This window comes from Prunus persica, chromosome G1, assembly GCF_000346465.2.
Source record: "Prunus persica cultivar Lovell chromosome G1, Prunus_persica_NCBIv2, whole genome shotgun sequence".
NCBI lineage: Eukaryota > Viridiplantae > Streptophyta > Magnoliopsida > Rosales > Rosaceae > Prunus > Prunus persica.
In genome coordinates, this window is record NC_034009.1 from 25,402,250 (window position 1) to 25,426,190 (window position 23,941).

A 23,941-nucleotide genomic window follows, 5' to 3' on the forward strand; every position below is an offset into this window, starting at 1 on the left:
ATCTTTCTTTAAAATAAAATCAAATGTATAATTGTATGTCATTTTGATGATTATATTACAGCTTGACATGTAAATTTCTGCTCTTTTTTTTCCCTTCAAGATAATATGACAAGAAAAAAGAAAACCAACTTCACGGCTTAAATGTTAACGATCAATAACCTACGTCTCCAGCAATATTATTATCTGTATAGTTAATAAATATGATACAAATAATATTATATATTCGGGTGAATTTAGCATGAAAATTACTTGATGTTACTCCAACAACACTAGTCTCCAAAATTTGATTAACAATGGCCCCAATGACTTATTTCAATTTTCAACCCCGATTTAATTAAAAATTAGAAAATAAAAATAAAAAAACAATATCCACATTGTGTTCGGGTGTAGTGTGGTTGAGTAATCAACTACCTGCATTAACGGCCTCCGATTCTAAAGAGGGTTCAGATTTGACCCGAGCCCCGTGGGACCCATGCGCCAGGGGAAATAAGGGAACAGAGGTCACATGGGGAGAACGTGACCCCCCCAACAAAAACAGCCATGTCAGCATATGTACGGATAGTACGGACCCCCCATGTGCCCTAAAACACCCGACGACGACTCAATCTCACTCTCTCCCTCTCTTTCTTTCATAAAGCAAATCACCTTCTTTGCAATTTACAAAGGCCTCTTCGTTCACATTATGAATTCTGCTTATCTTAATTTCTGTGGGGGTTTTTTTTTTAATGATAATTTCTGTGGGTTTAAAACAGAAAAGTAGTTGTGAAAAAGGTCCTTCTATAGAATAATATTTATAATAAAAAACCAATAATCCATATACTATAATTAGGGTGAAGAAATTTACAGCAAAAAAGAATAAATATATAAATGAAAGGTGAGGTCTCATTGCCAATTTGCCACATGCAACAAGGCACAAAAGTCAATAGGCCTTTATGAATCCCTTCCATATAAAACATTTTCCCACTTAGAAAGAGAAGAATAGTTCAGATTTAAACTTCTTCACACAAGCCATGTACCACATTCATGCTACGTCATCATACACATGAGGAGTGTTAAGATTAGTCTCGTAAATGCACGTTTAATCCTAATTAACACCTTTCGTACACATACATACACTAATGCTAGCAAAGTTTGGTTGTATTTTGTAACTTGATGTGACTTTAGGAGAAAGTTAGAAACAAATTGAACTGGCAGGCAGTACTTTGAAACAAAACTTGATCAAAGTGTGTGAATTTGAAAAGAGAGAAGGGAAAGGTTATCCATGCATTTCACCACCACATCATGCCGACACAAGATTTCATTGAGAAAAGTGTCGGTGTGCAGTGTACAGTTAGTTAAATAATGCATTTTGTTTTCTTATCATCCTAGGGTTTTAGCTCATGTTATTCATCAAGAATTCTATGTTTATAATTCAACTCTCTGATTAAACATTCTGTTTAGTTTTAATGCAAATTGGCCTGCAAAAATTCTTGAGGGAGAGACAGAGAGAGAGAGAGAGAGAGGTTACTTAACGGCCAAACTACTGTGTTGGGACCACCCTAAATCAGAAATCATGGACCTGGTGGTGGACCACAAATATTTATATTGTTCAATATCAGGCTCTCTTAAACCCTTAAGCCCCTATATAAGCTCACCTTCTCTCTCAACTTCTTCCTCACAAGCATTCTCTTCTCTCTCTCTGCCTAGTTTGCTCTGTTCTCTCTCTCTCTGCTTTTGTTTGCAAGCAGAGAAATTAGAAATCATGGCAATGCCACTCTCTCTTCTGCTTCTCTCTCTTCTTCTAATCCCAGCCTTTATTTCCTCTTCCCCAGTTCAAGATCCTGAACTTGTAATACAAGAAGTACAAAAGTATGATATTTCAAACCCTTATAAAGTTACATTTACATATTTACTTGGGTATAAAGTTACAATGTGTCACATGTGTTTATGTGTTTTTTTGTTGTTGTTGCAGGAGCATCAATGCATCAAGGAGAAATTTGGGTTATCTCTCATGTGGAACTGGAAACCCCATGGATGACTGCTGGAGATGTGACCCCAATTGGGAGAAGAATCGGCAACGGCTCGCCGATTGCGCAATTGGGTTTGGAAAGCATGCCATTGGAGGCAGAGATGGCAAAATTTATGTGGTCACAGACGCAGGGGATCATCCTGTGAACCCTAAACCAGGCACCCTCAGATATGGTGTGATCCAAGATCAGCCACTGTGGATCGTTTTCAAAGGTGACATGGTGATCAAGCTGAAGGAAGAGCTGATGATGAACTCGTTCAAGACCATCGACGGCAGAGGAGCCAGCGTCCACATTGCCGGTGGGCCCTGCATAACCATACAGTATGTGACCAACATTATAATTCATGGACTGAACATTCATGACTGCAAGCAAGGAGGAAATGCCTATGTGAGAGATTCACCTAGCCATTACGGCTGGAGGACTTTGTCTGATGGAGATGGAGTTTCAATTTTCGGTGGAAGCCATGTTTGGGTGGATCATTGCTCTCTGTCGAATTGCCGGGATGGGCTCATCGATGCCATCCATGGATCCACATCCATCACCATATCCAACAACTACATGACTCACCATAACAAGGTCATGCTCTTGGGCCACAGTGATTCCTACACACAGGACAAGAACATGCAAGTCACCATTGCCTTCAACCACTTTGGAGAAGGGCTTGTTCAGAGGATGCCAAGGTAACTAATTAACAAGCTATTAATTAATTATTCACTTTTCTGCTGACGTGGATTAGACCAGTTGGCTAGTAAAGTGAGCCCACTTCCTTGCACCCAAGTTCGAATCCCCATTGAGTATTGAAAATGGCAAGGTAATTAATAACCTAATGATTAATTACTTCTTGTTGCAGATGTAGACATGGGAATTTTCATGTGGTGAATAATGACTATACTCATTGGGAAATGTATGCCATTGGTGGCAGTGCCTCTCCAACCATCAACAGCCAGGGCAATAGGTTTCTGGCACCAAATGATAGATTCAATAAAGAGGTGAGTTTCAATTAATTACTGCAGTATATTAATTATTGCACAGTAAAATTCTGAAATTACTGTTCTGTTAACTTAAAAAAACAAAATGGTATTGGTTTTCAGATCACTAAACATGAAGATGCACCACAGAAAGAGTGGAGCAAATGGAACTGGAGGTCTTCAGGAGATTTGCTGTTAAATGGAGCTTTCTTCACAGCATCTGGGGCCGGAGCTTCTTCTAGTTATGCCAGGGCATCGAGTTTGGGTGCAAGACCATCCTCACTAGTGAGTTCACTTACAGCTGGGGCAGGTTCACTCAAGTGCAGGAAGGGCTCGCGTTGCTGATCATCAATGGGACCCAGCTTGGCCACAGAGACTCAAGGAGGACAAAAAAATGGGAAAATGAAGGACTAAATTAAAGAACCAAAAATAAAAGACCAACTGTAATTACAAGCACCTAGCCTAGGGTTTTTCATTTTCTTGTATATCAGTGTTTCACTTTAACCTTGATGTTCTTTTTTCTTCTTTTTTTTCCTCCGAAGATCTCTTGGTGATCATTGTGTGAAGGGAACAAGGCCAAAGCGTTGATATAATTAAATATTAAGTGAAAGCAGAACTTAATCTTTTTTGCATTTGATTTGAGGTCCCAAATGGGGTTTTGCTCACATGGGTTGGTGCAGTGGTTAATGAATTGGATTGAGCTAAATTTGTGAGCAAATAAATGCTTACTTTACTCCATTTATAGGGCCATCTTTATGCAGACCAAAAGTGGATGATTTCTCAACAGGATATGTACGATTTTGACAGACTATGCAGAAGCAGACCATCCAGGCCTTGATTTGATCACGTTGCCTCCCTCCCTCCAATTCAATTCAACCATAACAAACAACCCAAGTGCCTGCAATTAATTTTTATGCCCCCCATAAAATTCCTGTTTGCCATAAATGTTGGCCACCAGAGTTCATAATGACCAGTGTTATCGACTGTGTCATTCTGAATTGGAAACTGTATGGTCGGCAAGAGATTTCGTTTTTCTTTTCGAAAAGAGATAATGGGCACTTTGCAGATTTTGATTCTGATTCCGAAAACTTTAAATTCCAAATTTGTTTTAATTCTATAGTAGCAAGCAACCACATGTAGAAGATTGGATATTTTATTATTTTAAGACTAAAAAATTCCTATGAAGATAAAACCTCAAGTTTCAAGTTCAACACATGGCATGATTCAGCAGACACTGAGAGCAACATCCACATTGGAAAACTGACAAATCATGAGCAGGATGGGATCTTAGTCTCTCAGGACTGACATTGAGGTAGATCTAGAAAATGTGTGAAACAAAAGGCTTTCAAGCCGGCCTAGTTCTCCTTCATAATTGACTTGCTCTCGTCAAGGAGTAAAATTTCTATGTAACATGTTTCATACTCATTTCTCTATCTCTATCATTACATGATAATCGTGTGATGAAAGAGATAGAGAGAAACGTGTATGAAACATAAAATAGATTTTTCTTGTCTCAAAGGGGCAAGACTCGAGAGGGGTTCAATTTTTTTTTGTCAGGAGGTACTGCCAGTACCACACCATCCATTTTGTAAGAAGTAGGGCATTCAAGATTCAACCTTGGCAGCCCAATACTTTCAAAACTTGTTCATTTTGATGCCAACAAAGCCATTAACCAAATAGACTTGTTCAGTTTCCTTGCCAATTCACTTGGCCTACCTCACCAATAAAAGCAAACCACCAGACCATATTCCGTGGTGAGGAGTCAGGACATGCAACTTACGTACTAAATTATTGCTGCTAGTGGCAACATCAATGTCATCATGTGTCCCGTCTATTTTCTTCTTCATTTGGGCAGGTACTTGTCGAAGGTCCATATGCTTCATTTGAATTTAGAGAAATAAAACTTAAAGCAGAGTTTTTTTTTTGTTTTTTGTTTATACAAAATATCAGAATGTCCATATGCTTCATTTGAATTTAGAGAAATAAAACTTAAAACAGAGTTTTTTATTTATAAAAAATATCAAAATGATCCGAGTATTTTTCCCATCAAAATAAAACTTAAAAGTAGACAAATACAGCAATGCATTAAGACCGGATGTCAAATTGATGCAGTAATAAGTTAGCCCAAAAATTCGGACGTTGAACAAAAACAGCAATGCATTAAGGCAGAGGAGTGATCATGCTACAACCAGTGAAAACCACTCCAGATTCTACAAACAAGTTTCGTCAAAATACCGAATCAAGCCACAAAAATTACATAAAATTCATTCCCAGGTAAAACAAAGCATAAGCCGCACAGACTATCAGAAATCTGAGGGAGAAATAACATCATCTATTTTCAGTATCATCTTGACAACTTGTGTTGCCAGTAAGATTTGCTGCTGTTTCCCAATTAAAGTCTCAAACACGTTCTGCTCGCGCATATCATTAGTGCCAACATCATTGCAGTCTATTCCACAGTGGGGATTGTTCTCCTGCATACCAAATTCAAAAAGATGACCAATATTAAAATGCTATTATACATGGCTGAAATTACTAGCTTGCAACGGAAAGAGGGAGAGAGTGAAACCACCCAATCAAGAATACACTGGCTGGCTATCATGCTTCATTTACCTTAATCTGCTGGGATTTCACTGCAGATAGTGTTTCAATGGGTTGAAGGCCACTGTTCTCTGCAAGTGCCATGGGGACAGAATCCAAAGCATCTGCAAATGCTCTAATGGCATACTGTGGATGAAAGAAATATCTGATTATAACAATATACTTAATACTGTTATAAAAATGCAAAGAGGGGAAAAGCATCTTCATACTTGTTCAACTCCTGGGTATTTATCGGCAGCTGCCTCTACAGCAACAGAGCAAGATATCTCTGCTGAGCCACCACCATAGACAATCGAGTTGTTGCGGATGAGATTCCTAGCAACGCACAGGGCATCATGGATGCTGCGTTTAGTCTCCTCTATCATCATTTTGTTACCTAATGAGTCAAAAAAAAAAAAAAAAAAAAAATCAAAACCTCTTAAAATAACGTTAAATTTTCCTTAAAGAATAACCGTAATCAAAGAATAGTTAACGAAAAGGCAGACTAGTTGAAAGGTTGCAAAATCTGCTAACCATATATACTATATGTTTCATATTCTGATGCTACCAAAAAGGGTTCATCTTATTGACATCATTTTCACTTAATTGAGATGCTCAATAAAGTTGAAGGTAACAAGAACTAGACCAGTAAAGAAACCTACCTCCACGGATGAATATGGTCACAGCCCTTGAATTTGCACAGTGTTCAATGTACAGCATTCGATCTTTTGTTGTGCCAAATGATTTTTCACGAACTATACCGGCCTAATAAAAAGTTCAAAACAACTTTGAATCAGGGTTTATCAAGTTTTCAAGAATGGAAAGTAAATAGATTAACTGATACATATGTTCAAAATGATGAATACTTGTTACATGATATTGCTTTTAACAAGCATAAAATAACAAACACTAATATTCTTACAGAAATATACCTTTCCTAGCTTATCGGGTGTCAATTCTTGAAACCTGGGCACAATTCTTCCGCCTACAAAACATAAATACATCATTTTGTTGGTGGACAAAGATGAAAAAATAGTTCAAAAGCAACACACTGCTGAAATTATCTACCACATTTCAAGTGCTAAACAGGCTTCTATATAAGGCATACCTGTAGCTATTGCAATTAGTTCCAACTCTACACCACCAACCCATCTGACAGCAGGCAAGTTCCTGTGCATCAATAGGTGATTTGCTTCATCATCAAATCCCCATTGACAGATGACCAAGGTAGCACCCACATCCTGCATATCCGGTGATTATCCGTAAGTAAAACTAGATGGCATAGTAACAACAATGAAGAAAAAGTTGCAACAGCCCTTTTCTAGAAAGGAAAAACAGAGAGAGAGAGAGAGAGAGAGAGAGAGAGAGAGTTCACAAAGGACAACAGAAAATTATCCATAGTACCAAAATTATCAAATTGCAGCCATTTTCGACCTAAAAAATCAAATTGCAGCCATTTTTTACCAAAAAATCAAATTGCAGCCACGCATTATAGGTTTTTTATTTCTTTTTATTTTTTTTTATAGCAAAAACATTATGGAACTGCAGAATGAAATCTGACCTTGCATTGTTGGACCATGTCATCAAAGTACTTCTGTTCTTGCAGACGTAGAGTCTGAAACTTTTCCACTGTATCAATATCAACCTTATGTTTTGTCTTTGGCTTCGGTGGCTCAAATGGGCAAGTCAAGATAGCAATTTTTGCATTTTCAATTCGCTTTGGCATTTGTGGATGGCTCATATCCTTGTCGATAAGAATACCATATACCAGCTCAGTATCTTCCAACTTACCCCCTACTTTCCCCTCTACTTTTATCAGATCTAGATTCACATCCTTCCTCTCTAAATCTGCAACAGCAAGAACTGCTTTCACAGCAATCTCAGCAAGGTCGCGCTTGCACCGATTCACACTACATCATGAAATTTTACATTCAAGTCAAAAATAAAATGACAATAGAAGATGTATTCATGCAACAATCCATTAAAAAAATAGCAATGGTAAGGGTTGCCAATAACAGCTTACCATTACAAAAACCATGAAAAAGCCAATTTGTCAACAAGAAACCATGAACTTTAACCAGTGTATACAATAATGCTAACTTTTATGATGAAAAACCATCATTTACAAAATTGGTGAGGTAAACATGCTTTAGTAAATTATGAGTGAACCACAACATGGCATATAAGTGGAAAGAAAACCTAAAAAGTGTGCTTACATCTTGGATGATAAAGTGGTCATGCAAGTTCGAACTAGAGGCTCTATGTTATCCAGCCCAAATTCAAATTTTTGTGCTATATGCTGCAAATGATCGAAGGCTATTCTAGATGCCATTTCATATCCCTCTGCAACCCGTATGGGGTGAATACCACGCTCCAATAGCCGCTCAGCGTGCTCTAAAAGTGCACCAGCCAACACAACGACTCCAGTTGTCCCATCACCAATTTCATAGTCCTGACTCTGCGATAGTTCAACCATCAACTTTGCAATTTGATTGTCGACATCCATCTGCTCCAGAATTGTTGCGCCATCATTTGCTGAAAAGACAATGCGAAGGGTAAGGTTATTTCAAAGCCAATGGTAAAACTAAAACCAAGCAGACCCCAAAGCATGTAATGCAATTAAGCGGATGCTTCACCCCACATAGCCATGTCCACACAACAGGGCAGGTATAGTTATGACCACGAGGACACTTAAAAGCGTTAATAACAAGTGGACTGGGATTATCCAACAATTAAAGACATACCAAAACCAACCCAGAGCTCAGAAAAACATATAAATTTCAAGGCTGACAATTGCAGAGTAAAATAACCGTGTCATACTCTAAAAAATGAAGCAGTAGTTTATTCTATAAAATGAACCCCGATAACAATGAACCGACAAAACAAACACATAGATCCACATACCCAAAAAAGGAACCAGAAATGGCAAAGCAAACAGGAACAAACTTCATATCGAGTGTGAGTTAGAGCTAAAGGGAGAGAGAGGGAGAGATGAAGTTACTTACTGACTGTGACTTCACCATCGGGGCTCTGGAGCATCTTGTCCATGCCCTTGGGTCCGAGAGAGGTCCGGAGGATCCGAGCGACGGCTGTGCCAGCCGAAATGTTGGCTTTCTGAGCATCGAGGCCTCTCAATCGGGTCTTCTGCTCCTGCTCCCTCAGTATTATGAATGGCCGCCCATACTCATCGAATGCGAGCGCCATTTCCACCAACACACTCTCAACTTCACAATCGCACTTCGCTTCTCTTCTCCTCTACTTCCCACTCTCTGCTTCCTCTTAGGTCTAGGACCTTCTCTCTGTTTAAAGCATTTGCTTTAGGGTTTGGGTTTTGAGATTTTGACTGCTCGAAAGTCGAAGCCTTTGAGTTGAGGAGAGGAGGAAATGATTTTATTTATGGGCTTCTTCTTTTTCTTGGGCCAAACCTCAAACACCATATGGACTTGGGCCAATATTGAAATTTGTTGGGCCCAGATTGATTTGTTTGAAAATCCAACCTTCCAGTTGACCAAGGTCAATGGAGGTAAAAAAAACACTCCCAAATATGTTTTTAACTGAAATAACGGAATTTTCAACTGAAATTAGCTTCATAACAAACTAGTGCCACCGGTGGCTTTGGTAGCACAACTCCGCAACGCCCTCCACGCCCACCAAATCTTCTCCTCCCAACCGTGGAAATGGGGTATATATACCCATTTCCCACCCAGCACCATTCACCACCATCGCCGATTTCCATAAGCCTGCAGTGTTTCTCAAACCCAGCAGAGAAAGAGAACCAACTGCTCGCACGCGTGTTAAATTACCAGTTTACCTTTTTTTACGTAAACATGGCACGCCAAATTGTTGTTGTTGCTCTTGTTCTGATGGCCACCGTGGGTTTGGCTTTTGGCGCCGACGCCCCCAGCCCCAGCGCCGGTGCCGCCGCCACCACAACCCCCAAACCCGGTCTCCCAACGTTTAGTGGTGTGCCTGTTTCCGGACCCGTAGCCGCAGCCGACAATAACCAAGTGGGAACCATGGGCGGTGACAGCGGTGAGGGCGCTGCCGCTCCTTCTCCCAGTGGCAGTGCTTCTAGCGATGGTGTCACCGCGGGCTCTGTTGGTGGACCTGTCTCCGAGTCAACTTTTGGCTCCATTGATGGTGGCAATGCCGAGAGTCCTAAGGCTAGCGCTGCCACCGCCGAACAGCTCTCCGCTGGAGCAGTTGTTGCCGCTGGCGTGGCCGCCTCCTTGTTCTTCTAAGCTCAAGCAGCTCGGTGTATGCACGTATGCATAATACATATCAATAATGCTAGGCTCACTACATTTGTTCGAGAAAAGAGAAATGATATGTTTGTATTGATGTATCATTAAAGTGTGCCTAGAGTTGAATAAATGAAGCATTGCTACATCACCATCCGGCGTATAAAAAATTTTCGACAAATATGGTGAGTGAAGAAGTGCTCATAAACCGTTGAGACGGGGCACTTGAAAAATTCTTTAGAAGTGTTGTGTAATTGTAATTTTTCTTTGGGATTTTGAATTGACTTAAAAAGAAGGCATTATACATAGAAAAGAAAAGAAAAGAATTATGGTTTGTACTTTGTAGAATGAATCTAAATGCAATTAACTAAAATCCGAAACGTTTTGAACAATTGCAAACAAGAAGAACCTTTCGTAATCCTTCCTATCCTATCCTAGGCAACGGCAACCCAGTTCTACTTCTACTACCCAGTCAAGTCAAATTGAAGCAGAAAAGAAAATTATTCAGAATGGAATATCAGAAAACAAACAACAATAATTCTCGGGGGAGTGGAGGGAGGGGAGCTGTAATAAAAGAGAAACAAAATATGCAGCCAAAGCTACTAGTCTATCGACGTGACATGTGTACACAGAGACTCTAGTTCACAACTCCAATCCAATCCCCCATTAATTACAAACCACAAGCAGAAAAGAAAACCAGGTCAAACAGAAGGAAGAGGGACTCATAGTTTCAAATATACACAACAAAGCAATTTGCCAGCGATATGCAGCAGGTTAACAACTACAGTGAATGAAACCAGGTCTCAACTTGAATACTGTACTGAGAACCAAAGCTTAGAGCCACCTATTGCTCAAAAGACTAAATCATATACATGTGGCGGCTATTTACAGTCGAAAGACTACTAATTTGAAATGAAATGCGCCTTTACGCTTTCATTGCAAAGTTATTCCATCAACTGTAAATTCACATCTAGAGTTTTACAACTTCAAATTGAATAACCATGAAATTTACAACAAAAATTATAATGGCACAGCTCAAACAACAGCAGGACTAGATCTACTAACTAATAGAGAAATTGAATACAACAACAAAACAGAAAGAAGAAAAGAATTCAAATACAGCAAAGACAATATGATGGTCATTCCAGCAGAGCATAATCCTTCAAGGCATCATCAAGCAAGTAGTGCCATCTGGAAGACATGTAAATCAAGTGGCTTCCATTGGGTGCCTCCTTCAAGAATGATGCAGCTTCTCATACACTAAACAACATGACTAAACACCAAATCTCCAATATACATTGTCGAGAAACAATACAATTTGACTCAAAATTAAATAAAAGAAGAAGAAACAGACAATTTGATATCCATGAAGAAATGTACAAGTGAAAATTGTACATCAGCAGCACACCATAGACCTCCATGAAGAGAGAAACAAACCCTAAACAATTGTTTCAGTCCCAGCTAATTTACAGTGCAGCATTCATTTACAACTCACAACCCCTAAACCCAAGTACACCTTGCGGTTACATTATACCCAAAAGAAAAAAAAGAAAAAAAAAAAGGTAAGATTCTTTACAGGAAGTTGCTTCAACAGAAACTGTGTTGTATAAATCTATGACTAATTACAATTTAGCACAGTGGCTTCCTGTTACAATGTCTTAATGGATCAATCCCAACTCCCTAGTGCATAGAGCAGACAATGGAAGTTACAACACACTGAATATCTACAACCAAGCACATCCAATTCCATACAAGACTATTACAACAGAAAAGGGCATTACATGTGGACCTAATACAAAAGGCCTACAATTACACAAGGACATTCAGTTCTTTACATGCACACTGACAAGTCTGCACTTAATATTTCACTAGTTGGAGAACACTCTTTCTAGATATTTTGTTGCAGGAGCACTAATACATATTTTTAAGTGGTGCTTCAAGAAAATAAGGTGAAAGTCAAAATAGTCAAAAGCTTCTTTTGCACACTTGGAAACGCATCCATGTAACACATCTTCCATCATGTGACCAGCACAGGCTGATTCAATTATGAAAAGGAGTTGCCCACTCTACTCCCTGGATATGATGATTAAAAGAAAACCCGCATGTCAATAGACATCAAATAAAATAACTTTCCAAGACACCACCTCATAATCTATTGCTGCCACTTAAATAGAACAATAAGAAGAGCAAGAGAAAAAATGAAACATAGCAAACCAACGTTGACAGTCTCCAAGCCATGGTGTAACTAAGTTCCCTATACGTATGAGACACATCACAAAACAATGACATCAAGCCCCTCCCCAAATATTTTGCAGTTTTCAGTCAAAGCTATTCATGCCAACATAACAATCAAAACTTCCAAGAGACAGACAATCAAAGTCCAAACTATATAAACATTATCATTCATTCCAACATACGTATAAATACCAGCATCAGTTAAATGTCAAGGGAAAGGAACAGAAACAATCACTTCTCCTTTTTCTTTTTGGGTGCTGCCCCACATCTTTCTTAACCTTTCAGCTAAGATCAAGGATAGGCTCCACTCAAAGATAAAATAAATCAAGAAAAAAAAAACTTCCACAATCACATAGAACACAAGGAGTTTTCAAACTATATCACAAACCCAATAAAACAATTGTCTTGAAGAAAGATTGGGTAGCATAGTTATTAAACCTGTAAGATAACAGCTGCAGGAAATGAGTAGCCGAATCCCCACAGCTATATCTTTGTTGGTATGCTACTAAAAGTTACTAATTGTTTTTAAGCACACAAATATTAATTGTCACAGCTAAATGTTTTGTAGAAAGCAGTATAAAAGCAAGGGGGAAATGATCGTTCCCTCCTATGCTCACTGGTAGAACTTACTTCTCCCTCAAGAAGCCACGTTTGCAGGAAGAATACAGATTCACCGTAGGTACCCAAGGCTAGATATACTAATGGTCAGAACTTATATTCTGCAGTCTCAAAGACATGCTAGAGAAGGTCAATAGTCTAATTGTGTCACTCAGATGGCAACCGTCTCCTCTTCCCGTAATCAACATCCCTTGATCGAGACCGATGATCATCTTCCGGCATTGCTTTGGACCGGCTCCGAGGTCTTGAAGAAGACTGACCTCTGTCCCAGTCATCCTCATAACCCACATCACGCTCTCTCTGTCGATGGTCTCGGTAACTATCTTTTTCTTCTTTGTACCGATGCTCCCTGTGCTCCCCTCTTTCAGACCTGTCCCAGTCTTGTTCCCTCTCATCACGATGCCTCCTCTCAGAGTTTCCTGACCAGTCACGCTCAGATCCCCGTTCTCTTTCCCTCGAGGGAGCATTTGACCTTCCTCCTTTTTCATGATTTGCCTCTCCATACCCATACTCAGAAGCACCATCATCACCACCATAACTTGACTCCCTAGTTCTTCGACCATGTTCGTCTCCTCCCCACCCACCCATGCTTGGGTCATTCCACATCCCTGCATGATGCCCATCCATTCCAGAAGAACCCATCATTCCCATTCCATTAGTTGCCATTCCCCTGCCAAAGAAAGCTGGGTTTACATGAGGAGCCACCCCAGCAAGTCCCATTGTATTAACAGCAGGAAATGAAGAAAGCATTCCAGGAAAAGCAGGACCTGGAAATCCTCCATAACCGCCTCCTCGGCCCATATATGTTGGATCAAATCCAGCACCCATCATACCCTGTGGATTCATCATACCTCCTACAGGACCTCCAAACCCAGGACCTGCAAGGCCCTGTCCATAGCCTCCATTAGCACCAGTTCCAACACCAGCAGGGTTCCCAGCCATGTTCTTTGCGCCCATGGCCCCTCCTCTTCCTCTCATTGGTCCTCCACCTCCAGGACCTCTGTTGGCTACTCCCTGTCCACCTCGTCCCCATCCACCCCTTCCAAAATTCCTCCCTCCAGTGTCTCCAGTTTGATAGTTCACACCTCCTCCCCTTCCAACACCCTCGTTCATGGGCCTTCTTCCTGGTTGCTGAGACTGAGTCTGGCCTTGGGATTTGCTTAAATAAGAAGCTCCCATCTGCTTCAAAGTCTGTGGAGAAGCAAAAGCCACAACACAAGCTCTCCCATTGAAAAGATAACCATCCATTCCCTCTTTGCATGCAGTGGCAGCAGCTGGATCATGAAACTCAACCTGACAATATCCTTTGGATTTACCACTGGCTCTCTCATCAAAAAACTTAATTTCCTTGACCCTCCCATACTGAGATAAAACACTTTCAAGCTCAGCATCAGTTGTCCACCAATGTAGTTCTCCCACAAACAGCATGGTTGAACCATTTTCAACTGGTGGCCGGATTTGGTTTTCATTAAACATTGGACGATTAGCATTTACCTTGATACTGATTTGATTAGTCGGCATCTGTGTAACTCCTGTAGGACCAGCAGTGCCAGAATTCATAGACGGAACAGACTCGAGAGCAGTTTTCCCAGTAATGTCAGAAGAATCACCACCGACATTTGGGGGCATAGTTGTCGACCCCTGAAACCCCATATGTCTGACTTGAGTATCATGACTCATCTCCATAGCCCTCCCCTTTTGAGATCCAGAAGCTCCACCCACATAACCTGTGGATCCCAGTTCTGGCTCCTTAGCCACTGGTGGCTGACCCTGTTGTTCTGGAAACTGGGCCACAGCACTAGAATACTTCCCTTGAACTGAAACCCCAGGAATTTTCGATTCCTGAGAGACACCAGCTTGAACTCTTGTTTCAGTAACATCAGTTTTCTGTGCTTGGAGACCTCCATTGCCAACACCACCAGGTGGGAGTGGTGCCTCAGACCGGTGCATCTGCAAGAAACCCTCTCTAACATTAACATCATTATAGAGATCATCATACTCATCATCTTCTACCATGGGTTCTTCATCTGCAAGCGCAGAGATGGCTCCACTTCCCTGATACTGAAGCTTCTGAGCCCCTCCATATTCCTCATCTTCATAATCTATTTGCTCTTCAGCCATTGGATCCATTTAGAACAACCAATCTATATCCGAATGAAGTTGGACAATCGCTATCTCTATCTCTACCTACATGATTACAGAAGCAAGAAACAGAACTGTTCTTAGACCCAGTACAGATTTGAATACATACATAACTTATGCACAGAGAATAAGAAACAGAACCGTTCTTAGACCCAATACAGATTTGACTACATACATAACTTAAGCACAGAGAGTAAGAAAGAGGACCCCAAGATCCAAATAGTTGTATCACAGACATACAGCCTGAAAAGGAGGTATGAAGTATGAAACTATGAGGATACTAGAAAGAGAAGTAGAAAGCTGTGATGCTTGCTGAAAAGGGAATTAAAAAGAGATGTTTTAGCAACCAATCAATCAAATACAAAACAGTATAGTTTCTACCATCAACCATGAGAAATCAATAACATCATCAAAAGAAAACAACAGCAGCAACAAAATGTCCACCATCCACCCAGCACAGTTGTAGAAATCATAACGAATAAATTACCCTTTTCATAAAATTGCTAAGAAAATATAAATCAAATTCAAAACCCACTTTGGAAATCATAGATTCCATAACCGAACTTGGTAAATTAGACATCCCAATCATAAATAACAATCAGAGAAAATAAAAACAAACCCCACTTGATAAAATCGCAGGAAGGAAATGAAATTCCAGATAACCAAGCCCCACAATAAGGAAAAACAGGTAAGTAGACAACACCCACTTGGCAAATCTCACAGAAGAAAGAGAAAACTCAAACACCCGCCCGAGATTTTAACCTTAAAGCAACACAGAAAAAAAGAAGTACCAAATCTGTAGCTTAAACGTTTAATAAAGTAATCGAGAGACAATGCTCAGAAGAAAAAATATATGAAAAGAATCATGGGATGAGATTCGAACATAGATTGCAGAGGTTGTCTTACTATCGTCTCTTAGCTACCACAGCGTCCCCTTTCTCATCAATATTAAGTATCAACTACGGCTATTCTTTTCCTTCTTCCTCCCTTTGTTTTTGGATTTTTCTTTTTCAATTATTTTCTACGCGATTTCTACAGTGAAAACAAAACACCCATTGGGATCAAGTCTAAGCTCTCTCTCTCTCTCTCCCCCCTCTTGGTGGTCTGTAAATACGCGATAATCTTCTTATTATTTCTTTATAACAGTAAAAGGGTAAGATTTGGGATGCTCTTAAACAAAATTGATTGACCCTTCTTCTTTTTTAATAGTCAAACTTCGTTCTTTTTGAAATGTTAAAACGATGTGCTCTGCTCTGCTCCGCTCTCCACCACACAAATCGTGTTATCAAAAACCGAGTGCTACTCTCATGACTGATGCCTTAAAATATAACAAATAAATAAATAAGAGTGCTGTTATTTCAATTCGATCTACTTTATTTTTAAAATTTTAAAATCAAATTAATCTTTTTATAAAATAACTTCTAAGTACTTTTAAAATTCAGATATTATCCATAAGGGATTTACACAACCACCAACAAATGATTCAAGAATCAAACACGTTTTTGGGATCGCAAAGTTAATCCAGCTCTCGAGCGATATGAGCCTTTGCCTCCTATTGTTGTCATTGAGAGCTCCTTTGTTGCTAACTTGCTACAATACCCCATTAATTTCACCAGATGCATGTGTCTTGTCCTCCCATGTGGCTCCTGGGGGTTTTCATTTTTATTATAAATATTTTTCTTATTTTTAATTAGTTTTTAAAATGTTTTATTAATATTTATTAATATCATAATCAATTTAAGTTTAAGAACGTGGGTCTCACGTATACCATGTCATCATTTAATATTGAATTATAATTAAAGAGTATTTTAGGAATAATGATGAGTGAAAATATAAGATTGTGTTTTTTTAAATTTATATAGTGGGTAGAAAAATAAGGCAGTGAATAGAAATGTAAGTTATGCTAATTTGAATAAGGTAGTGTGCTTGGCTCCCTGCATCTGAATTCGATTTCCCTTTTTGTGTACATTAGAGCACTTCCAGCAGCGGAGGCTGGACTCGAGCTGTGGGGGGTGGGGGGGAACGTTAAAAAATTTCAAACGCGCGCTACAATCCCCCAACGACTAGCAGCCATGTGTCGTCGTCTGAGCTCTTTGATCGAATTTTTTCCTCCAATCCAATGGCAACGAATTTTTGTGCAATAAAATAATGAAAAATTTTTGAATTTTTTTTTTAAAAAACCCAATAATTAATGAATTTTTTTTATAAATACCAACCAATACTCTTCACTTTTAACACCAAATCCTCATATGTTTTCTTCTCCTTCAACTATTATTCACTTTCTACTCAATATTTGTTTTCACTTTCAACTTTTATTTTTCTCTATCATATTATGGCTTCTTCTATCGAAACCGGAGGGACATGGAGCATCATGGAAGATGTTTTGTTGTGTGAGTATTAGGTCCAAATTAGTCATTGTCCCGTCTTGGGCAATAATATGAAATTTTGTCATATGTGAAAAAAAATTTATACCGAATTTTGTGAAAAATCGGGTTCGACCCGTACGGAAATGACAACCGTAGAAAAAGTAATGGACAACCGTAAAAGCGGGGAAAATCTTAGCAATGAGGTAAATTATTTGTAATTTTTGTTTTATTAATTTAAATGTCATATTAATTTTTATTTAAATGTTTCTTGCAATTTCTATATTTTGTTAATATTTCTTGCGTTTCCAATAAATTGTTAAAATTTCTTGAATTTCCATTATTTTGTTTATATTTGTTGCATTGCCAATATTTTTTTTTAAAGTTTCTTGCATTTCCAATAGTTTTTTTTATTATATAGATTATGCAAGCGCAAATGTGGTATGGTGCTACTAGGCAAGGCAAAAAAACTTTCAACCATACCCAATGTTGGGAGGTGGTGAAGAATTGTAAGAGATTCTGAATTATTCCAACGGGTCCGACGGTGGTGTTGAACGAGACGCCACTCCATGATTCACCGGCATCGGATTCGCCGATGGATTCCCAGATGAGTCAAGACTCACCCATCCAAAGGGAGCCTAGACCTATTGGGAGTAAGGTGGCGAAGGTTAAAAGAGGGAGTAATTCTACCAATAATGCATCTAAATTTTTGGAGGAAATTGCAAGGCAAAGCACCATGAGAATTGAAATAGACATGAAAATCCAAGAAGATGATAGGGCAATTCAACTAGAATATGCAAAAGAAAGGGAGTCTGTACGCCAAGAAAATATTGAGAGGAAGGATCTGGAACCATGATCATGGATACAAGCCATATGTCCCCTGAAACAGAACAATTTTGGAAGCTAGAACGAAGGGATGTTATGAGACGAAACTTTTCGTGACGATGGACCTAGTAACACGGATTGGTTAAATGATCAAAGCCATTAAGTTAGTTTGCTTGCCTTTCATTTCATTGTATTTTAATGTTTTGTTTTAAAAATTAGTTGTAATTCATGTATTTTATTTTATTAGTTGTATTGATTTTCTTTAAGTGAATAAAGAAAGCATTCAATAAATACATTTTTATTCAAAACATTCCATACATAAAAAATAAACCATAGCCAAAGCATTCAAAAAAAAAAAAAACCACAACCAAAGCATAACTAAAAATACAACATAAACATAGTAAATTAAAAAAACATCTTCACTTCACTTCATTCACGGTCATTGCCTTTCACCGCCCATAAATGCTCCATCAAGTCAACTTGACGTCGTTCATGAATAAAAGACGATTGTATCTCTGTATATCAATCAATCATACGGGTCATGAAATGTGTGTCCCTAACTAACAGTTCATGCTGCACTGGTTCTCCATTTGGCCCCATAGGTTTTTCATAAATTTTTGTTAAGGGCGTGTTCATGGGATCTGGTTCATACACGTCTGCAGCATCGTAATCATACTCATCCTCCACAATCATGTTATGGAGGATGATGCATGTCATCATTATGCTCCTTAGCACCTCCTCATCAAACAGACGCACCGTACCCCTTATAATAGCCCACCGGGCTTGGAGGATACTAAAGCACCTCTCCACATCTTTTCTGTAACCTTTTTTATTGGCAACAAATAATTTTTGCTTCTGGGATCGGGGATGCAAAATTGATTTCACAAATGTGGTCTATCTCGGGTAGATGTCGTCAGCTAGATAATACCCATTCTGGTATACGGTATTGTTGATTTCATGGCTGATATTCGGGGCTTCACCTCTTAAAACATCGTTGAACACCAGGGATTGACCCAGGACGTTCAAGTCGTTTTGAGATCTGGTAACTCTGAAGAAGGCGTGCTAAACCCATGTATCGAATCTAGCAACGGCTTCAAGGATGATACTTTTTTGCCCTTTCCTATTTCCATAATCTCCTTGCCAAGCAGTTGAGCAATTCTTCCATTGCCAGTGCATGCAGTCGATGCTACCAATCATTCTTGGAAATCCTCAAGCTTCGGTTTTTTGTAGAACCCGTTGCAGGTCCCTGGGCATAGGTCTGCGCAGGTAGTCCCTGGTGTACAGAGTTTCGATTGCATCACAAAATCTCACCAAGCTCTCCAAATCAGTGGACTTCCCCATGGGCAATCTCATCCACCTGATCAGCAGATAACTCATACGCCAACATTCGTATAACAACTGTGAACTTTTGCTCGGGAAGAATTCCAAATTTCCAACAGCATTTTTCTTTTGAACAAAGTATTCATCATAATTGCAAATATCATGCATGAATTTATTGAACAAATTGAGTTGCATTCTATATCGCGCTTGAAAATGAACATCAGAGTACAGAGAAGTTGGGATAAAATAATCTTCCAGAAGATTCTTACCCCGAGAATGTCTATGTCTATCCATATTCGGGCCATGACCTTCTTGTGAACCACGACGGCTCTGGTTTTCTTCATCAAGCAAAGCCATTGCTATGACAATTTGCTGATCTAGTTCTCTCTGCGCCCTTTTGCCTGCAGCTCGTATACGCCTTCTTTCTCTATTTTCTCGTTATTGCCTCGATAAGACCTCATTCATGCCTGCCATTGAGAATGGAGTATGAATTCTAAAATCTGAGAAATGAAAATATAGAAAAGATCTAGTATGTGAGGTATGAGCTGAGCATCTGGTTTTATAGAAAAATTTAGGCAGATAGAGATGACACGTGGCGCAATTTTAGAGGGTGAAAATCTTATCTGAAATTTGAAACCGAAAATCTTAGCCGAAAATTTTATCCGATTATGAGATATGAATACTATTGACATGTAGGAACCCAAAAATCTTATCCGAAAATATTATCCAAAATAATTGTTTAGGTAAAAAAATTTATGAAAAAAAAAGAAGAAAGAATAGTATTTGCCATTTGCCATGGCAACTGCTAGAAACACACATTGCTTTTTGTAAGGGCAGCCACTATTCTCGTGAATAGTAGTTGCCCTAGCCCCCCTTGCCATGGCAAATGGCAAACTGCTGGAAGTGCTCTTAAGAGCATTTCCAGCAGTTAGCCCCTTGCCATGGCAAGGGGAGCCCTAGGACAGCTACTATTCACGTGAATAGTAGTTGCCTTAGCCCCCCAACAAAGTGTGTTTCCAGCAATTTAGGCTTGCCATGGCAAATACTACTCATTTTTTTTTTCACAACTTTGTTTACTTAAACAATTAATTTGTATAATATTTTCGGATAAGATTTTTGGGTTCCTACGTGTCGGATAAGATTTTCGGTTTCAAATTTCAGATACATTTCAGATACATTTCAAAATTCAAATTTCAGATAAATTTAAAATGTCAAATTTCAGATAAGATTTTCACCATCTAAGATTGCGCCACGTGTCATATCTATATGCCTAAATTTTTCTATAAAACCAGAGGCTCAGCTCATACCTCCCACACCAGATCTTCTCTACATTTCCATTTCTCATATTTTAGATTTCATTCTCCATTCTCAATGGCAGACATGCAAGAGGTTTTGGAGAGGCAAGAGCGAGAAACTAGAGAAAGAATGCGTAGACGAGCTGCAAGCAAAAGGGCGCAGAGAGAACTAGATGAGCAACTTAGCATAGCAGTTGCTTTGCTGGAGGAAGAAAACCAGAGCCGCCGTGGTTCACGAGAAGGCTGTGGCTCGAATGTGGACAGACATAGACATTCTCAAGGTAAGAATCTTCTGGAAGATTATTTTATCCCACATTCTCTATACTCTAATGTTCATTTTTGAGCGAGATATAGAATGCAACCCCATTTGTTCAATAAAGTCATGCATGATATTTGTAATTATGATGAATACTTTGTTCAAATGACAAATTGTGCTGGAAATTTGGGACTTCTTCCCTAGCAAAAGTTCACAGCTGTGATACGAATGTTGGCATATGGGTCATCTGCTGATCAGGTGGATGAGGTTGTCCGGATGGGGAAGTCCACTATTTTGGAGAGTTTTGTGAGATTTTGTGATGCAGTGGAAACTCTGTACACCAGGGACTACCTGCGCAGACCTACGCCCAGGGACCTGCAAAGGCTTCTACAAAAAGCTAAGTCTCGTGGATTTCCTAGAATGATTGGTAGCATTGACTGCATGCACTGGCAGTGGAAACATTGTCCAACTGCTTGGCAAGGGGATTATGGAAATAGAAAAGGGCATAAAAGTATCATCCTGGAAGCAGTTGCTGGTTTTGATACATGGGCTTGGCACGCCTTCTTCCGAGTTGTCGGATCTCAAAACGATTTGAACATCCTGGGTCAATCCCTAGTGTTCAATGATGTTTTGAGAGGTGAAGCCTCAAATATCACATATGAAATCAACAGCACCGTATACCATAACGGGTATTATCTAGTTGATGACATCTACCCGAGGTGGACAACATTTGTGAAAACAATTCCACATCCCTGATCCCATAAGCAAAAATTTTTTGCTGGCTATCAAGAGGGGTACATAAAAGATGTTGAGAGGTGCTTTGGTATCCTTCAAGCCCGGTGGGCTATTATCAGGAACGCGGTGCGTCTATTTGACGAGGAGGTGCTTAGGAGTATAATGATGACTTGTATCATCCTTCACAACATGATTGTGGAAGATGAGCATGATTACGATGCTGATGAAGTGTATGAACCAAATCTCATGGACACGGCCCTAACACGAATTTATGAAAAACCCATGGGGCCAAATGGAGAACCAGTGCAGCATGAACCGTTGGTTAGAGACAGTAGTTTCATGTCCCGTATGATTGATCGCTACACGGGGATGCAATCATCATATATTCATGAACGCCGTCAAGTTGATTTGATGAAGCATTTATGGGCGGTGAAAGGCAATGAAGTGAATGAAGTGAAGTGAAGATGTTTTTTTAATTTATTATGTTTATGTTGTATTTTTAGTTATGCTTTATTTTTTTTATGCTTTAGTTGTGGGTTGTTTATTTTTTATGCTTTGGTTATAGTTTGCTTTTTATGTATGGAATGTTTTGAATAAAAAGGAATTTTGTTGAATATTTTCTTTATTCACTAAAAGAAAATAAATACAATTAATAAAATAAAATACATGAATTAAACAAAACAAAAAATACAATGAAATGAAAGGCAAGTAAACTAAGACATAAAAGGCAAGTAAACTATTTTAATGGTTTTCATCATTTAACCAATCCGTGTTGCTAGGTCCATCGTCACGAAAAAGTCTTCGTCTCATAACATTCCTTCGTTCTAGCTTCCAAAATTGTTTTGTTTCAGGGGACATATGGCTTGTATCCATGGGCCATGGTTTCCCGATCTTTTTTTTCAGTGTTTTGTTCGCGTACATACTCCCTTTCTTTGCGTACATACTCCCTTTCTTTTGCATATTCTAGTTGAATTGTCATATCATGCTCTTGTTGTTTCAAGTCCATTTCAATTCTCATGGCTTGGTGCTTTGGAAGTTCCTCCAAAAATTTAGATGCATTCTTGCTAGAATTACTCCCTCTCTTCGCCTTTGCCTCCTTCCTCCCAATAGGCCTTGGCTCCTTTTCAATGGGTGAGTCTTGACTCATCGGGGAATCCATAGGGGAATCCATAGGTGAATCCGATGCCGGTGTCTCATGGAGTGACGTCTCATTCAACACTACCGTCGGACCCGTTAGAATAATTTGGAATCTCTTACAATTCTTCATCACCTCCCAACAATGGGTATGGTTGAAACTTTTTTTACCTTGCCCAGTAGCACCAAACCACATTTGTGCTTGCATAATCTATAAAAAAAAATTAAATGAAAATGCAAGAAACTTTAAAAAATATTGGCAATGCAACATGTAAAAAAAAAAAAAAAAAAAAAAAAAAAAACTAATGCAAATGCAATAAATTTTTATAAAAAATGCAACATGTATAAAAAAAATACAATAAATATTAACAAAATATATAAATTACAAGAAACATTTAAATAAAAATTAATATGATATAGAAATTAATAGAACGAAAATTACAAATAATTTACCTCACTACTAAGGTTTTCCCCGCTTCTATGGTTGTCCATCGCTTTTACCAAGGCATTTCTCCATTTTGCCAACTCTTTATTAAGAATTTTCCACCCACTAGATAATGTCATTTCTGTACGTGTCGAACTAATTGCCCTTTCACAAAATGCCTGATGAATTTTTTTCCACATATGACAAAATTTAATCTCATTGCCTGTTACGGGACAATGACTAACTTGGACCCAAGCCTCACACAAGCTAACATCTTCCATCATGCTCCATGCCCCTCCATTTTCACTAGAAGAACCCATAATATGATAGAGAAAAATACAACTTGAAAGTGAAAAAAAATATTGAGTAGAAAGTGAATAATAGTAGAAGGAGAAGAAAATGTTAGAGGATTTGGTGTTAAAAGTGAAGAGTATTGGTTGGTATTTATACAAAAAAAATGCAGTATTTTTTGTGTATTTTTTAAAAAAAATTCAATTTTTTTTCATTTTTTTATTGCAAAAAAATTGGCTGCCGTTGGATTGAAGAAAAAAATCGAATTGGAGAGCCAATACACCGACACGTGTAAGGTAGCCGTTGGCAGCTACTGTAGCAAGACGTTTGAATTTTTTTTTAACGTTTAGCGAAAAAATTTGAAAGCTAAAGGGCTGACGCCAGCTTGGCGTTAGCTATGACGTCGCAGCCCTCGGGCTCTTGCTCGGGCCAGCCCAGTCTCGTGGCCCCCACCTCTTGCCCGGGCTGCCTTTTGTTGCTGGAAACTCGTTTTTCTCCCAAACAC

General features: G+C 39.0%; 4 protein-coding genes across 7 annotated transcripts; 2 read left to right on the plus strand and 2 right to left on the minus strand.

The window, feature by feature from the left end:
- On the plus strand, positions 1,457-3,611 carry LOC18788873 (probable pectate lyase 5). Its single transcript, XM_007222732.2, has 4 exons — positions 1,457-1,848; positions 1,952-2,689; positions 2,860-2,998; positions 3,101-3,611. Exons 1-4 carry the CDS (start codon positions 1,553-1,555, stop codon positions 3,320-3,322), a joined length of 1,395 nt encoding a protein of 464 aa, XP_007222794.2. The 5' UTR covers positions 1,457-1,552; the 3' UTR covers positions 3,323-3,611.
- LOC18789270 (T-complex protein 1 subunit epsilon) lies at positions 5,059-8,925 on the minus strand. The gene is made up of 9 exons (XM_007222314.2): positions 8,563-8,925; positions 7,774-8,092; positions 7,119-7,467; positions 6,666-6,798; positions 6,490-6,542; positions 6,220-6,322; positions 5,788-5,954; positions 5,591-5,704; positions 5,059-5,451 (listed from the first exon to the last, which is right to left on the minus strand). The coding sequence occupies exons 1-9, from the start codon at positions 8,759-8,761 to the stop codon at positions 5,281-5,283; spliced, it is 1,608 nt and encodes a 535-aa protein (XP_007222376.1). The 5' UTR covers positions 8,762-8,925; the 3' UTR covers positions 5,059-5,280.
- LOC109950679 (anther-specific protein BCP1-like) lies at positions 9,015-11,507 on the plus strand. Its single transcript, XM_020570532.1, has one exon. The coding sequence runs from the start codon at positions 9,235-9,237 to the stop codon at positions 9,796-9,798; it is 564 nt and encodes a 187-aa protein (XP_020426121.1). The 5' UTR covers positions 9,015-9,234; the 3' UTR covers positions 9,799-11,507.
- LOC18788875 (cleavage and polyadenylation specificity factor subunit 6) lies at positions 11,381-15,951 on the minus strand. Of its 4 annotated transcripts, none has more exons than XR_002272961.1 (3): positions 15,677-15,951; positions 12,664-14,838; positions 11,381-11,871 (listed from the first exon to the last, which is right to left on the minus strand). XR_002272961.1 is itself a non-coding variant. In XM_020570515.1 (3 exons), exon 3 carries the CDS (start codon positions 14,779-14,781, stop codon positions 12,799-12,801), a length of 1,983 nt encoding a protein of 660 aa, XP_020426104.1. In that variant the 5' UTR covers positions 14,782-14,838; positions 14,969-15,036; positions 15,700-15,951; the 3' UTR covers positions 12,358-12,798. The 4 variants fall into 4 exon arrangements, 3 of the variants coding, with proteins under 3 accessions (XP_020426104.1, XP_020426099.1, XP_020426109.1); XM_020570515.1 differs by lacking the exon at positions 11,381-11,871 and adding an exon at positions 14,969-15,036 and having other exon boundaries at positions 12,358-14,838; positions 15,700-15,951; XM_020570510.1 differs by lacking the exon at positions 11,381-11,871 and having other exon boundaries at positions 12,358-14,838; positions 15,700-15,951.